Source organism: Phaseolus vulgaris, chromosome 1 (genome assembly GCF_000499845.2).
Source record: "Phaseolus vulgaris cultivar G19833 chromosome 1, P. vulgaris v2.0, whole genome shotgun sequence".
NCBI classification, from domain to species: Eukaryota; Viridiplantae; Streptophyta; class Magnoliopsida; order Fabales; family Fabaceae; genus Phaseolus; species Phaseolus vulgaris.
The window spans coordinates 32913937-32934530 of NC_023759.2; the positions used below are offsets into that span (position 1 = coordinate 32913937).

General features: G+C 45.9%; 1 protein-coding gene across 1 annotated transcript; it reads left to right on the forward strand.

Annotated features, from left to right (window-relative positions):
• The first annotated feature begins 9262 nt into the window (after positions 1 to 9262).
• On the forward strand, positions 9263 to 11525 carry LOC137815896 (uncharacterized calcium-binding protein C800.10c-like). Its single transcript, XM_068619002.1, has 2 exons — positions 9263 to 9443; positions 10222 to 11525. Exons 1-2 carry the CDS (start codon positions 9263 to 9265, stop codon positions 11523 to 11525), a joined length of 1485 nt encoding a protein of 494 aa, XP_068475103.1.
• Positions 11526 to 20594: the final 9069 nt, after the last annotated feature.

Consider the following 20594-nt stretch of genomic DNA (forward strand, 5'->3'; position numbering starts at 1 on the left):
AGGATGATGAGCCACTATTTCCCTTTCAATGTCACGCCTAGACACAAGGAGTGTAGGCTTAGAACTCTTATCTTTTTTATTTTTTTGATCTTTTTCACTCTCCCTCTTTTTCTTCATGATAACTTGGTCCTCATGGACTTCTCTTGGAGAGAGAGATTTTAAAGTAACCTTGTGACCATGGAATTCAAAAGATAGTTTGTTGGTAAAGCCATCATGTAAAACTTTTCTATCAAATTGCCAAGGCCTTCCCAAAAGAACATGAGTAGCTTCCATGGGCACAACATCACATAATACCTCATCTTTGTATTTTCCAATGGAGAAATGGATGAGGACTTGTTTATTAACAATTATTTCTCCTACTTCACTAAGCCATTGTAACTTGTAGGGCTTTGTATGAGAGATAGTAGGCAATCCAAGCTTATCTACTACTCTTGTACTAGCCACATTTGCACAACTACCCCCATCCACTATCAAGGAACAAATGTTGTTTTGAATAAGACATCTTGTATGGAAAATATTTTCCCTTTGACTTTCATCAAAAGGTTGTGAAACTTGTCCAAGAAGTCTTCTCACAACTAACAAGTCCCCTTCAAGTGGACATTCACTCTCTTCCTCACTAGATGCATGAGAATGCAATGAATGCTTTGGAGAATCCGAATCATGCTCACTAACTACAATGCCCTCATGCATGTACATACTTCGTTTGGAAGGACAATTTGCAGCAATATGACCATAACCCATACATTTAAAGCATTTAGTGTTAGATGTTCTAGTGGGAGACTTAGGTCTAGAAGTAGATGGCTTAGATTCCTTGGGTTTGAAAGAAGAATCTTTGGAAGGATGTTTAGAAAAAGAAGTTTTATTTCTCCAAGACTTGGAGTAGTATCCATCATTGGAAGCATTTTTAAAAGAGTTTTTCTTAGCAAGTTGGGCTTCCACCTTCATTGCAAGATGAACTAAAGAGCCCAATGATGAATACTCTTGTAACTCAACAATGTCTTGAATATCCTTCCTAAGACAACTCACAAACCTAGCAACCATGGCTTCTTCACTTTCTTCTAATTCAATTTTAAGCACAAGCGTCTCAAGCTCCTTATAATATTCATCCACATTTAGCGTGCCTTGTTGAAACCGTTGGAGTCTCAACATGAGGTCTTTCCTAAAATGTGGGGGCACAAACCTAGCGCGCATATGATCCTTTAAAGAGTTCCAAGAGTCCACGGGAGGACCCTTGTGATAGATAATGTCCTTTACAATTCCATGCCACCATTTCATGGCATAATCACTAAACTCTAGGGTGGCTAGCTTGAGCTTATGCTCATCTTGGATCTCATGGATCTCAAAAATTTGTTCACACTTAGCCTCCCAATCTAAATACACATTTGGATCACTAGAACCATTAAAACAAGGTAGCTTGACCGAAGGAAGCTTGGACTTTGCATCATGGTAGAAGCCATTGTCGTAGTGAATTCTTTCCCCTTGGTGATGATGTCTTTGTCCATGGACTTGGGGTGGAGGTCTCCTTCTCCTATGCTCATCTTCACGGCCAACATCATTTGAAGAAGCTCTTGAAGATGGTCTATGAGAATGATGTCCATCATGGATAGAAGGAGATGGTCTAGTTTGTTGGACCTCCATCTTTTGCATTTTCTCCTCCAAGCATCTAATTGTTCTTTGAGCTTCATGTAATTCACCAAGAATTGAAGCTTTGGAAGGAGAATTCTGCTTGTAGGATGCATCACTTGAAAAGCCAGCCATATGTAATTAAAAACAGCAAACACACAAAAACAGCAAACAAGTTAAAAATTAGCAAAAACAGTGAGCTTTTGGCAATGAAACTGCCGAAGTGAACTAAGGCTGAAAAAGATATCACTCTCAAAGAAATAATGTTCTTGCACCAATCTGATCTTGAAGCCTTGGAATCCTCAAATGAAATATGTCAAAGCAAGCACACCAATCTTAAGAGCAAACCACCACAAAACCAAAGAAACAATAAAGACAAACAAGAAAAGGTATAAGCAAGGAAAGGTAATTGCAAAAGGAATACTATATGTAAGACAAACTCAAAGAGTAAGAATGAAAGACAATCAAGAAAATAAAGAACTCAATGAGAAAAGTAGGCACACAAAAGAATACCTAAGGAAAAGCACTAGAGTAGATGAAGAAAACAAAAATATTAGCTACTGGAAAATTTTTTTTTTATGCAAACTGTGCTTGATATTCACTGATTTAACTGGAACGTTGTAGAGCGAACTGGATTATGAAATTTATACCACAGAAACTTCAAGATGTTAACTCAAAAATGGCACTGGAATCAATTAAAAACAGTAAGCCAATTGAGAGAAATAAATTTTTTAAAATCGCTGCCAGATTACCGTATTTTTTTCGGCAGGAATGTACACTTTTTTTATTTTATTTATCATTTTTTGTGTACTTCATATTTTTTAATGATTCTTTTTTCTATTCTTTTCTAACACTTTGAATATCTCAAATCCAGAATTTCAGAATTTTACAGTACGTAAATCAATTGCAATAAGGAAAAACAGTAAGCACTTTTTTCAGAAACAGAGGAATCCTAATAGGAATAAAAAACAGGATGATGAACTAGCAAAGACATAATAGAAAATGATGTATTGGAACTTGTATAGGTCTAGAATACAAGTATGAACTCAATTCTAAAAAGAAAATGCACAAAGGATCAACATCAATTCAGAAAATTATATGACACCAAAGCAAGAAACAATCAAAACAATAAAAGTACTACTAGAAGTAATGACATATATGGAATAACATGACTAAGACAAAACTTGACATGATTCAAAAATTAAAAGACACATCACAAATTGTAACAAGTGAAAGGAAGCTTAAGGTAAACTCTAGGAAGGATAATGCCATTCCAAAAGAGCAACCATACTCATAAGAATTATGAGTGCCATAAACCTTTCCACAAACACTTGGTGTAAAAGAAAAACAGCAAGAATACTCAAGTAAAATTCTAAAACAGAAACTTAAATTGCAAGAAATTAAAAAGAGCTCTTGAAATAAAGTGCACACAACTCAACAATTAAACAAGAATGAACCTAAGACTCATGATACCACATGATGTGATTCCAATAGCCACATAGAACAAGATTCTTGACATTTTTAGGAATCACCTTGAGCTGGAAAATATAGAGGCACTTTTCTTAGAGTTGGATCATTGTTCTAAGACAAGAACTCACCAATAACTAGTACCAAATCCCAAACTCATTTGGATGAACCAAATATTGTCAAATTGAATCAACAAAGAGATTAAAACTGGAATTGACCGAACAGAATTGAACAAATGATCAAATGAACCGAACCAAAACAGAAATTAAAAACAGAAACAGAACATAGTGCTGGAAAAAATAGAAAAACCGAAACTGAAAAATTCTAGAACACAAAGCAACATGAACAATTGAAGAAGAAGAAAGGAAGGAGAAGAGAATGCTCATGAAGATGGAAGGAGGATGGATGATCTCGCCACTAGAAGTGTGGAATGCTCCTAGATGAGAGTGATGCCGCCACTTGAGGACTCCATTGATCCATCAAGATAAGACTAGAGAAGAAGGCTCCAAAAGCTCTCCAAAGGTCACTCAAAATTTGAGTAGAGTTTTCTTAGATTAATTCCAATCTGAAAAATACAAAGAGAGCACCTCTATTTATAGCCTAAGGTGCTGAAATATAAGCTACACAAATTCAAAAAAAACTCCCTCCCAAAAAGCTTCTAGAATTTGCGCCTAAAACAAAGCATGAGGAAGGTGTGACCTCTTCCTTCACTTTGGCACCTCCTTTTCTACTCCTACACCTATCTACTAACACACCCCCCCTAAGACTCCTAACTAAAGACTAAAAGATGCTAAAACAAAAGAGGTTTCTAATGTTTCCCTCTAAGCACCTTCAACTAAAGAAATTACAAAAAGAGAAAATAAATGTCCTCTAGCTCCCAAAGCTTTGAACATGCTTCTTGTAATCCTTTGAGGTGGACTTTGACCTCCATGGGCGTCTTCTATTTGTGCCTCCACCTCCTCTTGATCTTGTTGATTGGCCTCCATGTCCTCTTGGGCTTGATCTCCATCAGATACGACTCAAGAGGAGGGTCACGCCCAGGGTAGCCAGGTGCAGGGTACGAGAGGAAGTCAGATACGCTCTCAAAGTGAGTGACTAGATTATTGGGGGCGTAAGTTGGCACCCAAAAAGTCACCCCTTACACAGTAGCACTCCCAAGCAGGAGGACTCACACGAAGAAACGCCCCCAGATGGGGTCATGGCGCTGTGAGGCCCTCCACGTGTACAGCAGCCAGGTCAGAATAGAAACGCCATTCAGCCAGGTGCCAGGTAATTAAAGTCATTTAATACAATTTCCGTTTTGAGCATTTAAGGTACTATAAAGGCTCCCAAGCATTTTTAACATCTTAAATGCGCTGCATTTTATAATTAAATGCACTAATTGAATGCGCTACGTTTTATAATTAAATGCGCTTTAAGGTGCTTTGAATGCGGGGGTAGCTTAAATAGCGCTTCGAATGTTGGAAAAGGGGTTCGAACTTTTGGCAAATTTTCCAGAGACACTCTAGTTGCTTGCTTGAGCCTTGAGGTTACGCACAAGGGACTAGGGAAAGATTGTTTGCCAGAGACGGAGGTGCACAGTTTTGGTGTTTCTTGCTGGCTGACTTGAGCGTTGGAGTGCAAACGGCCGCTAGGGCGCCCTTTTGTCTTCTTTTTGCAGGAATCCACAGGTAAGCAGTGGGAAGGAGTCCCTAGCTGACGATTGAGGTCGCGCACGAAGACGTCCCAGTCAACCGGACGGAACAGTTACGCACACTAGCGATCGAAGAACGCCAATCCACGGATCGGAGACTATGCCCACTTCCGAGCCATTCATCTTTTCCAGCCTACGCGTTCCATTGAGCACGCCCCACTCGAGCATGTGCAAGACACGTCATCACGCCTGATGACCTGGTCGATACACAGCCCATGGGCTTCCCTTATCTGGAGTGCAATGTATATTTGGAGACATGATCATCTGAAATGTACAGGCATATTTGGACGACATGGTCGTGACCGTAGAAGAGAAGGATCAGCACGTTGCTGATTTGGAACCCAGAGAAGTGCGTATTTGGGGTGGAAGCAGGGAAGTTCCTAGGGTTTTTGCTCACTGAACAAGGGATAGAAGCGAACCCGGACAAGTGTGCAACGATCATAGGAATGAGGAGGTGAAAGAAGTATAGTAGCTGACGGGGCGTATAGCTTCCTTGTCCAGGTTCTTATCAGCTAGTGGAAATAAGGGGTACCCTTATTGATACCACATGATATGAACCAAGAACATGATATGAACATGTTATGAACCCTAAACATGATGGAGATCAAGTAGAACAGGATTTCACTAATGGAGGAAGAGGCCATCCACCCAAGCCTTTAAAGTTCTTCCTTCTAGTCTTCTAAAAAAATAAAGAAGAATTAAATAAAGAGAGGACCAAGCCCAAAAACAACAAGAAGACTACAAGCATTCAAGAATGGGCTCCAATTAATATCTCTCTTTGTAATTTATTTTGTATAAATTTGTAAAACATATAGGAGTAGTGTTTAGGAAGGTGCTAAGAGGGAAACCAAAAAGACACCTCCATTTCAAAAGCACCTTAGGCGCTAGTTTAGGAAAAGGATAGAAGAAATGACTCTTTCTATTCCTTTATGGCTTAGGCGCTAGTTTAGAAGGAACTAGAAAGTAACCTTTCAAGCTCCTTCTCTTTTGTACATTTGTGACCGACCCTCTCTATTATAAAAGGGGTGCTTGGGTCTTTGAAATAACAAGTTTGAAATTGAGTTTTTAGAAAGGAATCTCTACCGAATTTATGAGTGAGTGTGAAAGGCTTATGTCTTCTCCTCTTCTAGTCTTATCTTGAGATATTTCTTGGATTCTCTAGTGGCGGCAAAACTTATCTTGAAGCCAACCATCCTTCAAGTGGCGTGCACAATTCCAAGAGCTACAACCACATAAGTTCCATTTTCCTTTTCATCTTCTTCTTCCATACCCATTCCAAATCAAACTCTAAAACATGTCTTTGTTGTTTCTTGTTGTTTCAATCGGTAGAACTTGTTTAGTTTGTATTTATGTTCGGTAGTTTGTATTGGTTTGCTGTTCTTGTGGTTCTAGTTGTGTTTGTTGAAGTTTTAATCGGTGCATTAGTTTTCTTCCCTTGTTTCATTCGGTTCATATGTTGGAAAAATGGGTTTCTATATGAGTTTGGCTTGGTTCTTGTGTTCTTGATTAAGTTCTTGAATGGGTAAAGAATCTTGATATTCATGACCCAGCTCATATTAAATTCATAACACGTTCATATCATGTTCTTGGTTCATATCATGTGGTATCATGAGTCTTAGGTGTGTTATTGTGTATTTGAGTTGTTTTTGGGCACTTTTAATTCAAGAACTTTACATTCTTGTTCTTTAATTTCAAATACCTTGCCTTTATTGTCTTTAGCATTCTATTTTTCGGTTTATTTAGGGTATTTATTGCTGTTTTTCTTGTTCTTAATACATTGTGTTTGTGTCATTTTGATTTTTGAATCTCTATAAGTTTTGCCAAAGTCATGTTTCTCCAAAAGTATTATCAATTCTATGTAGTCCTTTTGTTGATAATTTTGGTTTCTTGATTTTTTTTTAATTGAGTGCAGTTTTATGTGTTTGTTTTCTTGATCCTTTGGCACATTTTATTTTTATATTTGAGTTCTTACTTGGATTTTAGATCTATACAAGTTCTTGAAACATCAATTCTATTATGTCTTTTGAAGTTCTCAATTCTGTTTTTCATTCCAAATAGCTTTCCTATGTTTTCTTGAAAATGTGCTGACTGTTTGGGTTTATTAAAATTTCTGTGATTACTGGAAACTTAAGAAATTCTGGATTTGAGTTCTTGAGAGTGTTACAAAAAAGTAGAAAAAAGAAGTGAGTCAAAATTACAAATAGAAAAAAAATGATAAATCAAATACATCCAGTGTGTAATTCTGGCACAAAAAATACGGTAAAGTGGCAGTAATTTTGCAAAATTTATCACAATTAATTGGCGCAATATTTTTGTGTGATTTCAGTGCCATTGTTGAGATAAGATCTTTAACTTTCATTAGTTTAAATTTCATAATCCAGTTTGATTTCTTCAGTTCCAGATAAATCTGTAAAGTCACGCACAGTTTACATAAAATTCCAGTAGTTCTGTTTTTTTTCTTCATCTACTCTAGTGCTTTTCTTTAGGTTTCTTTTGTGTGCCATCTTTTAATTGAATACCTTATTTTTCTTGATTGTCTTTTCTTCACTATTCTTTGAGTTTGTCATATATTTTGTATTCCTTTTGATATAGCCCTTTCTGTTAGAATGTATGGCTTTAAATTGGAGAGGGGATGAATGGTTTAAAGAGGGTTTTCACAAACTTTTAAGTCAAGAATGACATTATTTCGAGAAACACTTGAATCAGAATTCAGTTTGCCAAAACACAAAGCAAATAAGCACAGCACCAGAAAAACACTCGGTTGTTTCGCAGAACACTCGGTTGTTTATACCAGTTCACAAAAACAAAATTGAATTTAAAGAGATTAAGGATTGATCCTGCCGGTTGACTTAGCGCTAGAGCGTTGCCTCGTCACGAACCTCCTCACCAGCTTGACTCCACGTGCCCTTCAAGTCCACACCACAGAAAGCCTCTCTGAGAACCTGAAAGCACAAGGTGGCGCCTCTGTGGCCGATGGCGCTCCGACGCTCAAGTCAGTAACAAGAACACCCAAAAACTGAGAGAAAATATGCTCTGTAGACCGTACTAAAGGCACACAACCCTAGCAATGAGCTGTAATGAAAATGTACCTCTGCAAATTCTGTTAGTTTACCTTTATAGCTAGGTTTCTTCTCTCTCCAGGCCGTTATGCTTTTGGACGCGTGGCTCGCATCCAGCCCTGCACGTGTCGCCATCTAGGCTAGGATAGCAGGTAGCGCCCAGCCCTACACGTGTCATCATCTGAGCTAGGATAACTTGAGCGTCATTTCTCTATTGCATCCAACCCTACACGTGTCATCATCTGGGTTGGAGTAGCAGGTGGCATCCAACCCTACACGTGTCGTCATCTAGGTTTGGGCAACTTGAACGTTATTTCTGTGTTGTAACCAGCCGCGCGGCTAAGTCCTCTACTCAAGGAGCAAGCTAGCACGCAATATGCCCTAGAACACCACCTGACAAGGCGAGTATCGGGTGCAGCAGAATGCTTGTTGTTAGTGGTACCTTCCTTATTGCTACACCATGCATGTTCCAACTGGGGAACCTTGCCACCAGCGAATGTCCACTCTGGGAATCCTGACACTGACGGGCAAGCTGTTCCCTTCAACCTACTCGACCTCCATGCCCCATGCTAGCGCAACAATCATCTCGTTAGACTTACATGCTTGGACTTACTCTTTTGAGTTCCCAGCAGCATTAACTAAGTCTGTTGGGAAATCAGGCGACGTGCTTCTTGCGGCGATGTTATTCAATCTCGGCGACAATCGATCATGTTCGTTGCAGCACGCCGCTTCCACGAACGACGACTACATTAGCTTCTGAACCACTCGCCCTTCTCTAGCCACGTGCTCTGCTAAACACGCCTCACGTAGTCACGTGCTAGACATCAGCGAGAAGACTAAAGAGGTTTGAATCCGGCGGCCTACGTGGCTTTGCGCGTTGGCGCTCGTACTGTTCACTGACTTGACACTTCACCAACTTCTTCGATCATTCAACACGTGGACTCATCAACGGCCATTATTCATTGTCGTTTGCACTTCTCGCAACGTTCGAAACCCTTTTATCACCTCTACTGATATTTGCTGCATTTTATTCGGTTTGCATCATCCATTAACTGTCTGGAGCATACGTTGTGGGATGTTTTCTCTGCTTTGTTTTCTCTTTTCTGTGTTTAGGGTTTCTGAACCCTTTCTCTGCGAGCCCCCCTTGTTCTTCCATCTCCTTCTCTTCTGTCGAGTCTCTCTGTTTACGAACTCTCATATCTTCCCTTTTCGTCTTCTTGCAACTTCCTCGATGGCTCGTTCAAAAATCACACCAAAGCCTCCTCCATCTCCTCGCAACCCTGGGACGAAAACCCGTAGGGCAAACCCTTCCTCTTCCCGCGACCCCCCAAGAGATTCTAACGTCCCTTCCGACCGAGTCGCGAGACCCGCGTCCTCTCGACCTAGCCAACCACAACCAAACCCACCACAAACCAGCGCGATGGTGAAGCCTCTTCCAGACTACAAACGACTGTATCCGTGGGCCTCCGCAACCCTGCTGGGTGAGACTTCATCCATCAACTCTGATCGTGATATCCTTCGTCTTAAGAAAGGTGATCAGGATCACCTCTCTTTCAGCAAAGAGCACGATGACAAAGTATCTGTGCGCCCTTGTCCTCCCGGTGAGCCCATCTGGACCGATAATCAGGGGAGCGACGACGCCCCTTTCTGCTTCGTTTACACCACTATGTTCAAGAAGGTCAAGCTTCGGTTTCCCTTCACACGCTTTGAGAGGGAGCTCCTGACCGAGCTCGACAAAGCCCCCGCCCAGCTTCATACCAACAGCTGGGCGTTCGTCTGGGCTTACCAAATTATCTGCGCGCACTTGGGACATCCGGCCTCAGTGGACGTGTTCCTCTTCTTGTTCGAGGCGAAAAACCCGGGCGATCGTCTATGGGTTAGCCTCAATGGGGTCGCTGGGAGGTCCATTATCTCTATCTTCCAGCAATCCTATAAGGACTGGAAGGGGAAATTCGTGCGTGTATGCTACAGCGACGAAGACCCTTCCCTTCTTGATGGGTTCCCCTTGTATTTGGTGAACAAGGGAAAGAAGGATTCGAGCTTCAGGAAGGCCAGGGGGCCAGAAAAATGGGAGAGCTCGACAAGGACTTGTGCGATTTCTGGAAAAGAGTCGCCTCCTCCAACGTGATTTTGCCCACTTCCTCCATCATCGCCTACGAGTTTCTCGAAGGCCAGCTAGACGTTCACATAGGTTTGTCCTTAAGTCCTTGAGTTCCCTTAGCTTATACTTGCATCGCCCTGTCTTTGCTTTGATGTTGCTGTTCCGACTTCTGTATGGTTTTAACTTTCCCCATGCATTGTCTTATATTGCTTATCTTTCTGTGCATTGTTAACTGCCGAATTTTTGTGCTGATTGGTAACTGTGGGCCGCTAATGCAGATAAGATGTTGGGGAAGGATAGGATGGCTGAGCTACGCGCCATAGCCAAGTCCCACAAGCTTGCGGCGGGCTCCCAAACGGTCCCAAACTCTGTCGCGGAGATCGCCGCTGCCCAAGGCCAATCTCCGCCAGTTGGTCCATCCGCAGCTGCTGCTCTTCCAGCTCCCCAGCGCAAGAAACTACCCCTCAAGAAGGCTAAGAGGAAAACCCCCAGGGTAGTGTCAGACGAAGAGGCGAACGAAAGCACCGAGGACGGGCTAGTCTGCAAGAGGAACAGGAGGCCTGTGATTGAGCCCCCAGCAATTGAGAGCGCCGCTCCAAACTACATTGAGAACCCCCCCAGCGCCTCCACGCCATTCGAGTCCATTGGGGATGTTCTCGCTTCAAACGCCTCAGTTGCTGAAGCCGTTCCTGAGCAACTTGCTGATACGCAAGCCTCTTCCCAAGCCGCCGAAGAACTTCTGGCTTCACCACCACGCCTCGAAGCTCCCCCCGCCATTCAACCTTGTGAGGGTGGTGGTGAGCACCAACCTCCGCCTCCTCCAGCAACCTCAAGCCTCCCAGCCCCTCTTCGAGAAGCCTTGAAGTCCTTCACCGTGCGCCTAAGTGCCATGGTTGACGTCGGCAAAGGGCTAAGGGACTCCTTGGAGAAGTTTGAACTCGATAATCGACTCAATCAAGAGGTGGCAAGCACCGCGAAAGCCGAAGCCGAGAAGACCAAGTGCGACATGCTGATGCAAGGCTTCGAGTTTTCGCGGGTCGAAAACGCCCTCAAGGACGAGCTCCAAAGCGTGCGCAAGGACAACAAAGAACTGCGCAAGAAACTTCACGACAAACTCCAGGACGCCGTCGAGCTAGAGAACAGGATCGTCCCTCTGAGGGAGAAAATTGCCACGCTGGAGGAGGCAAAGAAAATTGACGCCCAAAAGATGGCCAACCTGGAGAAGAGGTCAATCGAGAGGGAGACTCTTCTGGGAAAGGTTGAGCAAGATCGGGATAAGGCCTCCCAGGAACTAAGTGAAACCGCTGCTATGCTTGCCCGAGTTCGCGAAGAAAACAGCAGGCTCAAAAAGAAGGCCGACGAGCTCGAGCTTGAAGTCACCCAGGTTCGTGAAGAGAACAGTGGGTTCAATACGAAGATCGACGAGCTTCAGCTTGAGGCTGCCCAAGTTCTCACTTTCGGCTTTGGTGCTGCTTTGGAGCAGTTTGCTTGCAAATATCCCGACCTTGATCTCTCCGAGTTCTCGGTGTACAACGAGGTGGTGGACGGCAAGATCGTACCCCCAATTGACTTATCGCCTTGAAACCTCTTGTGTTTTACCTTAGTCTATATGTAATAATTTTCACTCTGTTCAAACTGTTTGATATCTATGTGCACATACATTTATATATATATATATATATATATATATATATATATTGTACCGCCCTGGTAGTCGGAAGTGATGACGTGGCATCCAGCTACAGTATAGGCGTGTTGACAAGGCGCCAGGTTGGCAGAAGGGAAGGAAGTCGGGGGGCTCGTGAAGTCGCCAGTTATTAAGTTGGCGTGTTCCGATCTCCAGCATACCAGAACCGGCGATCTCCCGGTTAAAGATGAAGTCGCCAGATGTAAACTCAGGCGACCTAGTGATTGGAGATCGCCAGAGCAAGCACATCGCCAGAGATGAAGGTGGTGCAGATTATGAAGGCGGCCGGCGAGACCACAGGGAAGGTGTACGAAGGCACCCTAACTCGCCAATTCCAGTAGAGATCGCACTCCCAAGTTAGCTATGCACTGGGCAGTACCATGCATAAGTAACTTAGCAAAATGAGAGTAGAAGCAGCGCCCAAGTCAAGGAGGCTCCAGATGAAGGCACGTGTACGACTAGATGCGAGCCACGTGTCCAAATCTGTAACTTCCAGGAGAGAGAAAGTAACCAGGTATATAAAAGTTCTTAACGAACCTTCTGAGGTACGCGCGTTCAGACTATACTCTTTACGCTTGCGAGTTATAGAGCTTACTGTGAGAGAGAATTTGCACGGTTCCTGTTCTCTTAGTATTTGGTGATTCGGTCACTGACTTGGGCGTTGGAGTGCGATCGACCGCAGCGGCGCCGTTCTGTTCCTTTGCAGGTTCTTGAGGTGGATCTCGAAGAGGAACGGAGGTTTGAAGCGGTGCGCACGTCGATCCCTTGACGAGGCAGTTTCCAGCGTTCCGGTCAATAGGCAGGATCATCAGGCACCCACCGTGGGGCCGTGTAAAACTTGCTCCCATCCACAGCGTGAGTTCTTGAAGGTTTTCGAAGTTTTCGCGTGGTTATGTGCTGGTGCAACCATCGTTCGCTGTTTGCTTGAAATTTGTTCGGTGAATTCGCGTTTTATACCGTTCGTTTGGGTTTTCGATCGGTGAAGGGAGGTTTACCTGCTGTTTACGCGTAATTTGTTCGGTGGAGTTGAGTTCTTTCGCTCGATTAGTTATCCGTGGGAAGAGCAGTGGCTTCTGGTGGAGTTGCAGGTTTCTTTGGAGGTAACGGTGTTCTTGAATTTTCTTGCGGAGTTTCGCACAGTTTTTCCGATTGATCGCTGAGTCGATCGTAGCTGAAGTAAGTGTTGCTCGCTGCATTCTGTGATTCGCTGAAGTTCATGAGAAAAATGAGAAGCAATCGTTCAAGCCCCGTGGCGCCTGTCGCTGCTGAAGGCGACGCCGCCATGACTATGGCGCAGATTGCAAAGATGATGCGTTCGTTGCAGGCAACTGTGGAAGCCTCGCGCGTAGAGCAGGCGAGAATGCATGAGGACCTGGTCGCCTCTCGCGCCAGGAATGAGGAGCTCAGCAAGGTGACTGAGGAGCTGCGTCAAGCTCTTCAGGAGCAGCAAGGGCGTTCTTCTGCTGAAGAGGTTGCGCCGTCGTCGCCACGTCGTGTTTTCCCTATGCCTTTCGCTCAGGCGATTACTGACACGCCTATTCCTACGAGCGTAGTCCCTGTCAAGGCTGTCTTTACCGGCGTGGAGGATCCAGAGGCTCATCTAACCACGTTCCATACGCAGATGATGCTGTCGGGAGGGTCAGACGCCGTGTATTGCAAGATGTTCGTGAGCACGCTCCAGGGAACGGGGTTGGAATGGTTTGTGAGCCTACCTAACGGTCACATAACCAATTTTCAGCAGTTCTCGAAGGTTTTCGCCGAGCAATACATTGTGAACAAGGCACCGCCCAGGGTGTCTTATGATTTGTTTGATATAAGGCAGTACCAGGGAGAGTCCCTCAGAGACTACCTGAACCGCTTTGGAGCGCAGATGGTCAGATCGCCGGCTAAAGATGAAGAAATGCTGGTCTATGCATTCAAGAAGGGCGTGCTGCCAGGACCATTCTGCGAGGCCTTGATCAGGGCTCACCCTGCAACGTTTGCTGAGGTCAGGCGACTTGCGGTGGCTCACATCGCCGACGAGAGTGAGGTCGCCGAGAAGAGAGGGAGCGTAGCTCCCGCTAGGCCACGCGCCCAGACCAGGATCCAGCCGCAAAGGGTGCTGGAGACAGCAGCGGCGGCTAGGAAGGACCAGAGGACTCGCCATCCTTATGATAGGAGGAACAAGGGGAGGGGCCAGGGACGCCAGCAACCAGCACGCCGGGAATACAATCGCCCGCCTAAGCACAAGTTTGTTATGGGATTGGCGGACCTGATCGCCATTCCCAATATATCTGCTAGGTTGAAAGCGCCTGAGAAGGTGGGCGACAAGGTGCTGGGACCAAAGCCAGACGCCTGGTGTGAGTTTCACCAGGGCTTTGGCCACACTTTGGACTCGTGTTTGTCCTTAGGGTATCAGCTCGATGATCTGGTTAAGAGCGGGTTCCTAAATGACTATCTGCTAGACAGGAGGACGGGGTGAGCGTCGAGTTCCCAGCCGGCAGGTGGAGAAGCCCAGCAACATGAGATGCCTATCCACGGGGAAATCCACACCATCGCAGGAGGCTTCTCAGGTGGTGGATGCACCGCATCGCAGAGGAAGAGGTACGCGCGGTCGGTGATGACAGTGGATATGTTTGAAGATCACTCGCCGGAGGTGGACATTACGTTCACCAAGCAGGATCTTCGGGACGTTGTGCCCCATGACAACGATCCCATAGTCGTGTCATTGATTACGGCGGGAAGGAAGGTCCACAGAGTTCTGGTGGACCAGGGAAGCTCGGCAGACGTGATGTTCTGGCCGACTTTCACGCAGCTGGAGTTGCCCCTTAACCAGCTAAGGCCCTATGGAGGGTGCCTATATGGGTTTGCTGGTGACCAGGTGGAGGTCAGGGGGTACATTGAGTTGAGAACCACGTTTACAGATGAGGCTGGTTCGAGGACGGAGAAAATCAAGTACCTCATTGTAAACGCTCCTTCAGCATACAACATCCTGTTGGGGAGGCCCACGCTTAACAGGATAGGCGCTATACCGTCGACTCGGCACATGAAGGTGAAGTTGCCGTCTATGGAGGGGGTGGTGATCACGATCAAGTCTGATCAGAAAGAAGCAAAAAAGTGCTATGAGAATAGCCTGAAAAACAAGAGATCAGTGAGTTATGTAACAACCACCCCACCTCCCGGTGTGAAGCCCAGATCGACGGTAACAGAAGAGACCGCCGGAAGGGACGTGGAGATGGTGGACGCTGAGCTGGGGGAGAGGAACGCTGGTCTGGAGGAGGAAGAGGCGCGGAATCGCCCTGAGGAAGCGAGAGAGCAGGGAATCGCCAGGGCGGTGATCGCCAGCGAATCCAGGCCAAAACCTGTCGAGCAGTGGCTCGAGAAAGAGATCGGGGGAAAGATCTTCAAGCTGGGAAGATCTCTGGAGATCGAGCTCCAGGACCAGATCGCCAAGGTGATTGAGCGGCATCTGGACGTGTTTGCATGGTCCGCTTCGGACATGCCCGGGATTGATCCCGACTTCTTGTGCCATCATCTGGCAATGGACAACTTGGTGAGGCCGGTGCGACAAAGAAGAAGAAAGTTCAACGAGGAAAGGAGGCAGGCGATTAGAGATGAAACACAGAAACTCCTTGCTGCAGGCCACATCAGGGAAGTCCAGTACCCTGAATGGCTGGCGATTGTCGTGCTGGTGAAGAAGAGTAACGTGAAATGGCGCATGTGCGTCGATTTCACCGACCTGAACAAAGCTTGCCCAAAGGATTCGTATCCTTTACCAAGCATAGACGCCTTGGTGGACAATGCTGCAGGGTGTAAGTTGCTGAGTTTCCTGGATGCCTTCTCGGGGTATAATCAGATCAAGATGCATCCCATGGATGAAGAGAAGACAGCCTTCATGACGGAGAGATTGTGCTATTGCTATAAGGTGATGCCGTTTGGGCTGAAGAACGCGGGGGCCACGTACCAGAGGCTGATGGATCGGGTGCTTGCACCGATGCTGGGAAGGAACGTGCAAGCGTATGTCGATGACATGGTCGTGACCTCGCCGGAAAAGAGCAAGCACGTTGCGGATTTGGAAGAATTGTTCACGACGATCGCCAAGTTTAGATTGAAGCTGAATCCGGAGAAATGCATTTTCGGCGTGGAAGCTGGAAAGTTTTTGGGTTTCCTCTTGACTGAAAGAGGTATAGAGGCCAACCCTGATAAGTGCGCCGCCATCTTGGCGATGAGGAGCCCAGCTACGGTGAAGGAGGTTCAACAGCTAACAGGTCGGATGGCAGCCCTGTCTCGCTTCGTGTCAGCTAGCGGAGAGAAGGGACATCCCTATTTTCAGTGCTTGAGGCGCAATAACAAGTTTGCCTGGACGAAGGAGTGCGAGGAAGCCTTCGTCAAGCTGAAGGAGTATCTGGCGAGCCCGCCGGTTTTGTGCAAACCGCTTGTGGGAATCCCTCTCAGGTTGTATTTTGCTGTAAATGAGAGGGCGGTGAGTGCGGTGTTCGCCCAAGACCAAGATCAGGCTCAGAAGCCTATTTATTTTGTCAGTAAGGTGTTACAGGGCCCCGAGACGAGATATCAGGCCCTGGAGAAGGCTGCGCTGGCTGTGGTGTTTTCGGCGAGGAGGTTGCGCCACTATTTCCATAGCTTCACCATACTGGTGATGACTGACCTGCCCATCCAGAAAGTTTTGAAGAAGCCCGACGTTGCGGGAAGGATGGTGAAATGGGCAGTGGAGCTGTCAGAGTTTGACATCAAGTATGAGCCCCGAGGCCCGATCAAGGGGCAGATCTTTGCAGACTTCGTGGTCGAGCTCTCGTCTGAGGCGGCACGAGTTGAGGGGGACGGCTTCCGTTGGGTACTCTCGGTGGATGGATCGTCGAACCAGCAGGGTAGCGGTGCTGGAGTCATTTTAGAAGGGCCCAATGGCGTGCTGATCGAGCAATCTTTCAGATTCGCCTTCAAAGCCAGTAACAATCAAGTAGAGTATGAGGCGCTGATCGCCGGAATTTTACTGGCCAAGGAGATGGGTGCTAGGGTGATGTGAATGTAACTACAAGAACACATGATTCTTGACATTCTTAGGAACAACTTGAGCTGGATTTGAAAGGCACTTTACTTTAGAATTGGATCAATGTTCTAAATTCAAGAACTCACCAAACTAAGCACCAACCAAGACTCATATGGAAGTCCATGTATTGTCAAATTGAATCAAAACAAAAGGAAAGAAGAACAAGAATTAAAACTGGACAGAATTTAAAAGATAGCTACTGAACCAAAACAGAAATAAGAACACAATGCTGGAAACACAAAATTAAACGGTAGAAAAAGAAGTAAACTCTAGGAATCAAAACTACCGAATGGAAAATTGAAGAAAATGGAAGAAGAACACTTATAGAAGAAGATGCTTGCTGGATTTTGAGAATTGGAAGAAACCATTCACGCCACTTGGAACCTTGAACCAAGATAAGTGATGGAGTGCCACCACTTGAAGCTCACCATAGCTCACAAGATAAGGCAAAGAAGATGAAGACTCAAAACTCACAAATTCTCTCCAAAATTGAGTATAGTCTCTCTACTATAAAATTCCAATCTGAATTTTACAAAGGCAAGCACCTTATTTATAGCCTAAGAGGTGCTGAAAAATAGGTGGGAAAATTCAAATGAACTCATTTGAAATTCCCACCAAAAACAAGTCACATGGGAGGTGTGACCTTTTTCTACTATGACACCTCCTAAAAACTACACCTACACCCCCCTACTAAGTCACATGGACAATGTGACTCTCTCTAATACATTCACACCTATTTATTTAATATCCACACCTCCTACAAGAGTCATTCAAATGATGCTCTTTTATTTAATGCTTGGCCTTGCCCCTCATGGTTTGGACTTGGGCTTCTTGGGCTTGGGCCTTCTTGGGCTTTGGGCTTGGGCCTCATCTTTTGCAAAGACTAATAAGAAGAACTTTAAATGCTTTGGCCTTTGTCCATTTCTTCTATTGATAACATCTTTTTGATTCTCATCATAGGGTGCTGATGGCTAAGAGTGACTCGCTGCTAGTCACAGGGCAAGTAACAGGCGAGTTCCAGGCTAAAGATCCACAAATGGCGGCCTATCTGGAATTTTTGCAGGAGTTGAAGAGTTCCTTTGCCTCCTTTGAAGTAGTGCATGTGCCCAGAGAGCAGAATGCCCGAGCTGACTTGCTAGCTAAGCTCGCCAGTTCAGGCAAGGGGGGTAGGCAGAGGACGGTGATTCAAGAAACTCTGAAGACGCCGAGAGCATTTGTGGCAGATCACCTGGTCCTTCAGATAAGCAAGTCGACGGAGAAAACAGCGAGAAGCCATAAGTCCCTGACGCAAGAAACTCTGAGATCGCCGAGAATTAGAGCATGTCGGGGAGAGAAGGTAAACGTGATGCAGGTCTGCACTACCCATGAGCCAGACACTTGGATAACACAATACAAGCGGTGCCTGGCAGATGGCCTTCTCCCACTGGATCCGACTGAGGCTAGGAAGGTAAAGAAGAATTCTAGCAAGTACACCCTGATTCATGGCGATCTGTACAGGTTTGGGTTCACTCACCCGCTCCTGGAATGTATACATGGCGAGAAGTGCACGAGAATCATGGCGGAGCTCCACGAAGGTATATGTGGAAGCCACGTCGGGGGTCGAGCTCTGGCCGCAAGGACTCTCCGTGCAGGCTACTACTGGCCAACAATGAGAGAAGACTGCAAGAAGTACGCGCAGTGTTGCAAACAGTGCCAACAGCACGCCGATTGGCACAAGGCGCCTCCCGAGGAGTTGAAGTCGATTTACAGCCCTTGGCCGTTTCATACGTGGGGAATCGACATCCTGGGACCTTTTCCGCTGGCGATCAGGCAGATGAAGTACTTGGTGGTGGCAATTGAATATTTCACCAAGTGGATCGAAGCAGAACCAGTGGCCCAGATCACCGCACACAAGATCGAAGGTTTCGTGTGGAAGAACATCGTGTGCCGGTTTGGAGTGCCTAAGCGCCTGGTGTCGGACAATGGGACTCAGTTTGCAAGTCACCTGTTGAAGAAGCTTTGCGAAGGGGTGGGAATTCAACAAGTGTTTGCATCCGTCGAGCACCCTCAGACAAATGGCCAGGTGGAGTCAGCTAATCGGGTGTTGTTGAGAGGTTTAAAGAGAAGGCTAGAAAAAGCCAAGGGAAGTTGGGCTGAGGAGGTGCCCCGTATAGTCTGGGCATACCACACCACCGAGCAGTCAGGAACCCATGAGACCCCGTTCAGTTTGGTCTATGGGTGTGATGCGATGATTCCAGTAGAGATCCAGGAGAGCTCGCCGAGATTCCAGAACTTTGTAGAGGAAGACTCGGATGAAGAGAGAAGGCTGAACCTGGATCTACTGGACGAGGTCAGGGAAGAGACGAGATTGAAGGCTGAGGCGGTGAAGAGAAGGATTGAACGAAGGTACAACTCGAAGGTGATGCCAAGGCAATTTAGAGAAGGCGACCTGGTGATGAGAAAAGCCCACCAGTACGAGATGGAGAATAAGCTGTCGCCTAAGTGGACGGGACCGTTCAGAATAACCGAGGCGCTCGGAAACGGCGCCTACCGCTTAGAGACGCTGGAAGGAGGGGCGATTCCTCGCACCTGGAACGCCACGCACCTGAAGTTGTACTATAGTTAAGAGCTTTGTAAGTAAAGACAAACACAAAAGTTATATTACAATGTCTTTGATAAAACAGTTTGAAGGGGGCACTCTTTTTTCCCAAAGGAGGGTTTTTAATGAGGCCACCCAATAAAAGAAGAGTTTTCGAAGTATAAGGCGTTTTCAGATTGCATGCTTGCTGTTTTCAAAAAAGTTTTGAAGAAAGACCTTGTCACTTGTACGTGACTCAAGGCGAGTTAAAGATATATTGCATGCTTTCTAAAAAGTTTTAAGTCCTCATCGTTTTTCGGCGATTGGAGGCATCAGTTAAAGTTTCTAAGTCCTCATCGTTTTTCGGCGATTGGAGGCATCAGTTAAAGTTTTTAAGTCTTCATCGTTTTTCGGCGATTGGAGGCATCAGTTAAAGTTTTTAAGTCCTCATCGTCTTTCGGCGATCGGAGGCACCAGTTGAAAGACCTCAACGCCCTCGCGCGTCCTGAGGCAAGTTAAAGACCTCCTCGTCGCTGAGCGAGTGCAGCCAAGGAAGAGCAAAAAGTCCTCAGTGTTTCTGGGGGCGAGAAGATGTAACCCCTGGGGCAATGTAGAGGCAAGTAAAAGACCTCCTCGCCGTCGAGCGAGTGTAGGCGAGAAAGAGTGAAAAGTCCTCAGTGTTTCTGGGGGCGAGAAGACGTAACCCCTGGGGCAATGTAGAGGCACCAGTGAAAAGTCCTCAGTGTTTCTGGGGGCGAGAAGATGTAACCCCTAGGGCAATGTAGAGGCACCAGTGAAAAGTCCTCAGTGTTTCTGGGGGCGAGAAGATGTAACCCCTGGGGCAATGTAGAGGCACCAGTAAAAGTCCTCAGTGTTTCTGGGGGCGGGAAGATGTAACCCCTGGGGCAATGTAGAGGCACGAGTTAAAGACCTTCTCGCCTATGAGCGAGTTCAGGCAAGATAAAATACTTCTCGTCTCGAACGAGTTCAGGTATGGTGTAGAGGGTGGAAGAAGTTTGGAGGGTGGCTAAGGTAGGTTCGAAGAGAACGCCTAGCCACCCGGTCTCCTGCTCTGAAGCACAAGGAAGTAGAGAAGGATCCGAAAGGCGCCTCTACCCCCAGATGAAAGAGCAATGGCCAAGGTGTGAAGGCAGGAAGAAGCTGGTGTCGCCAAGAGTCTCTGGCGACCAGGAAACGTTCAAGCAATGGCGAGAAGTCAAAGACCCGCTTGATGGAGCAGATCGGGTGTAACGACGTCATAAAGCCAGGGGTTGAGTTAAAGTCCATTGCTTGGAGTATCATTTTACGCTAAGGTTCATTGCCTTAAGTTTGCGAGTTGATAAATGTGATTATTATTCGAAGT

Coding starts and splice junctions, on each gene's coding strand:
- LOC137815896 (XM_068619002.1), top strand. CDS start 9,263: ATGGTGAAGCCTCTTCCAGACTACAAACGACTGTATCCGTGGGCCTCC. Junction 9,444..10,221: donor TGTGCGCCCTTGTCCTCCCG/GTGAGCCCATCT, acceptor CCGCTAATGCAG/ATAAGATGTTGGGGAAGGAT.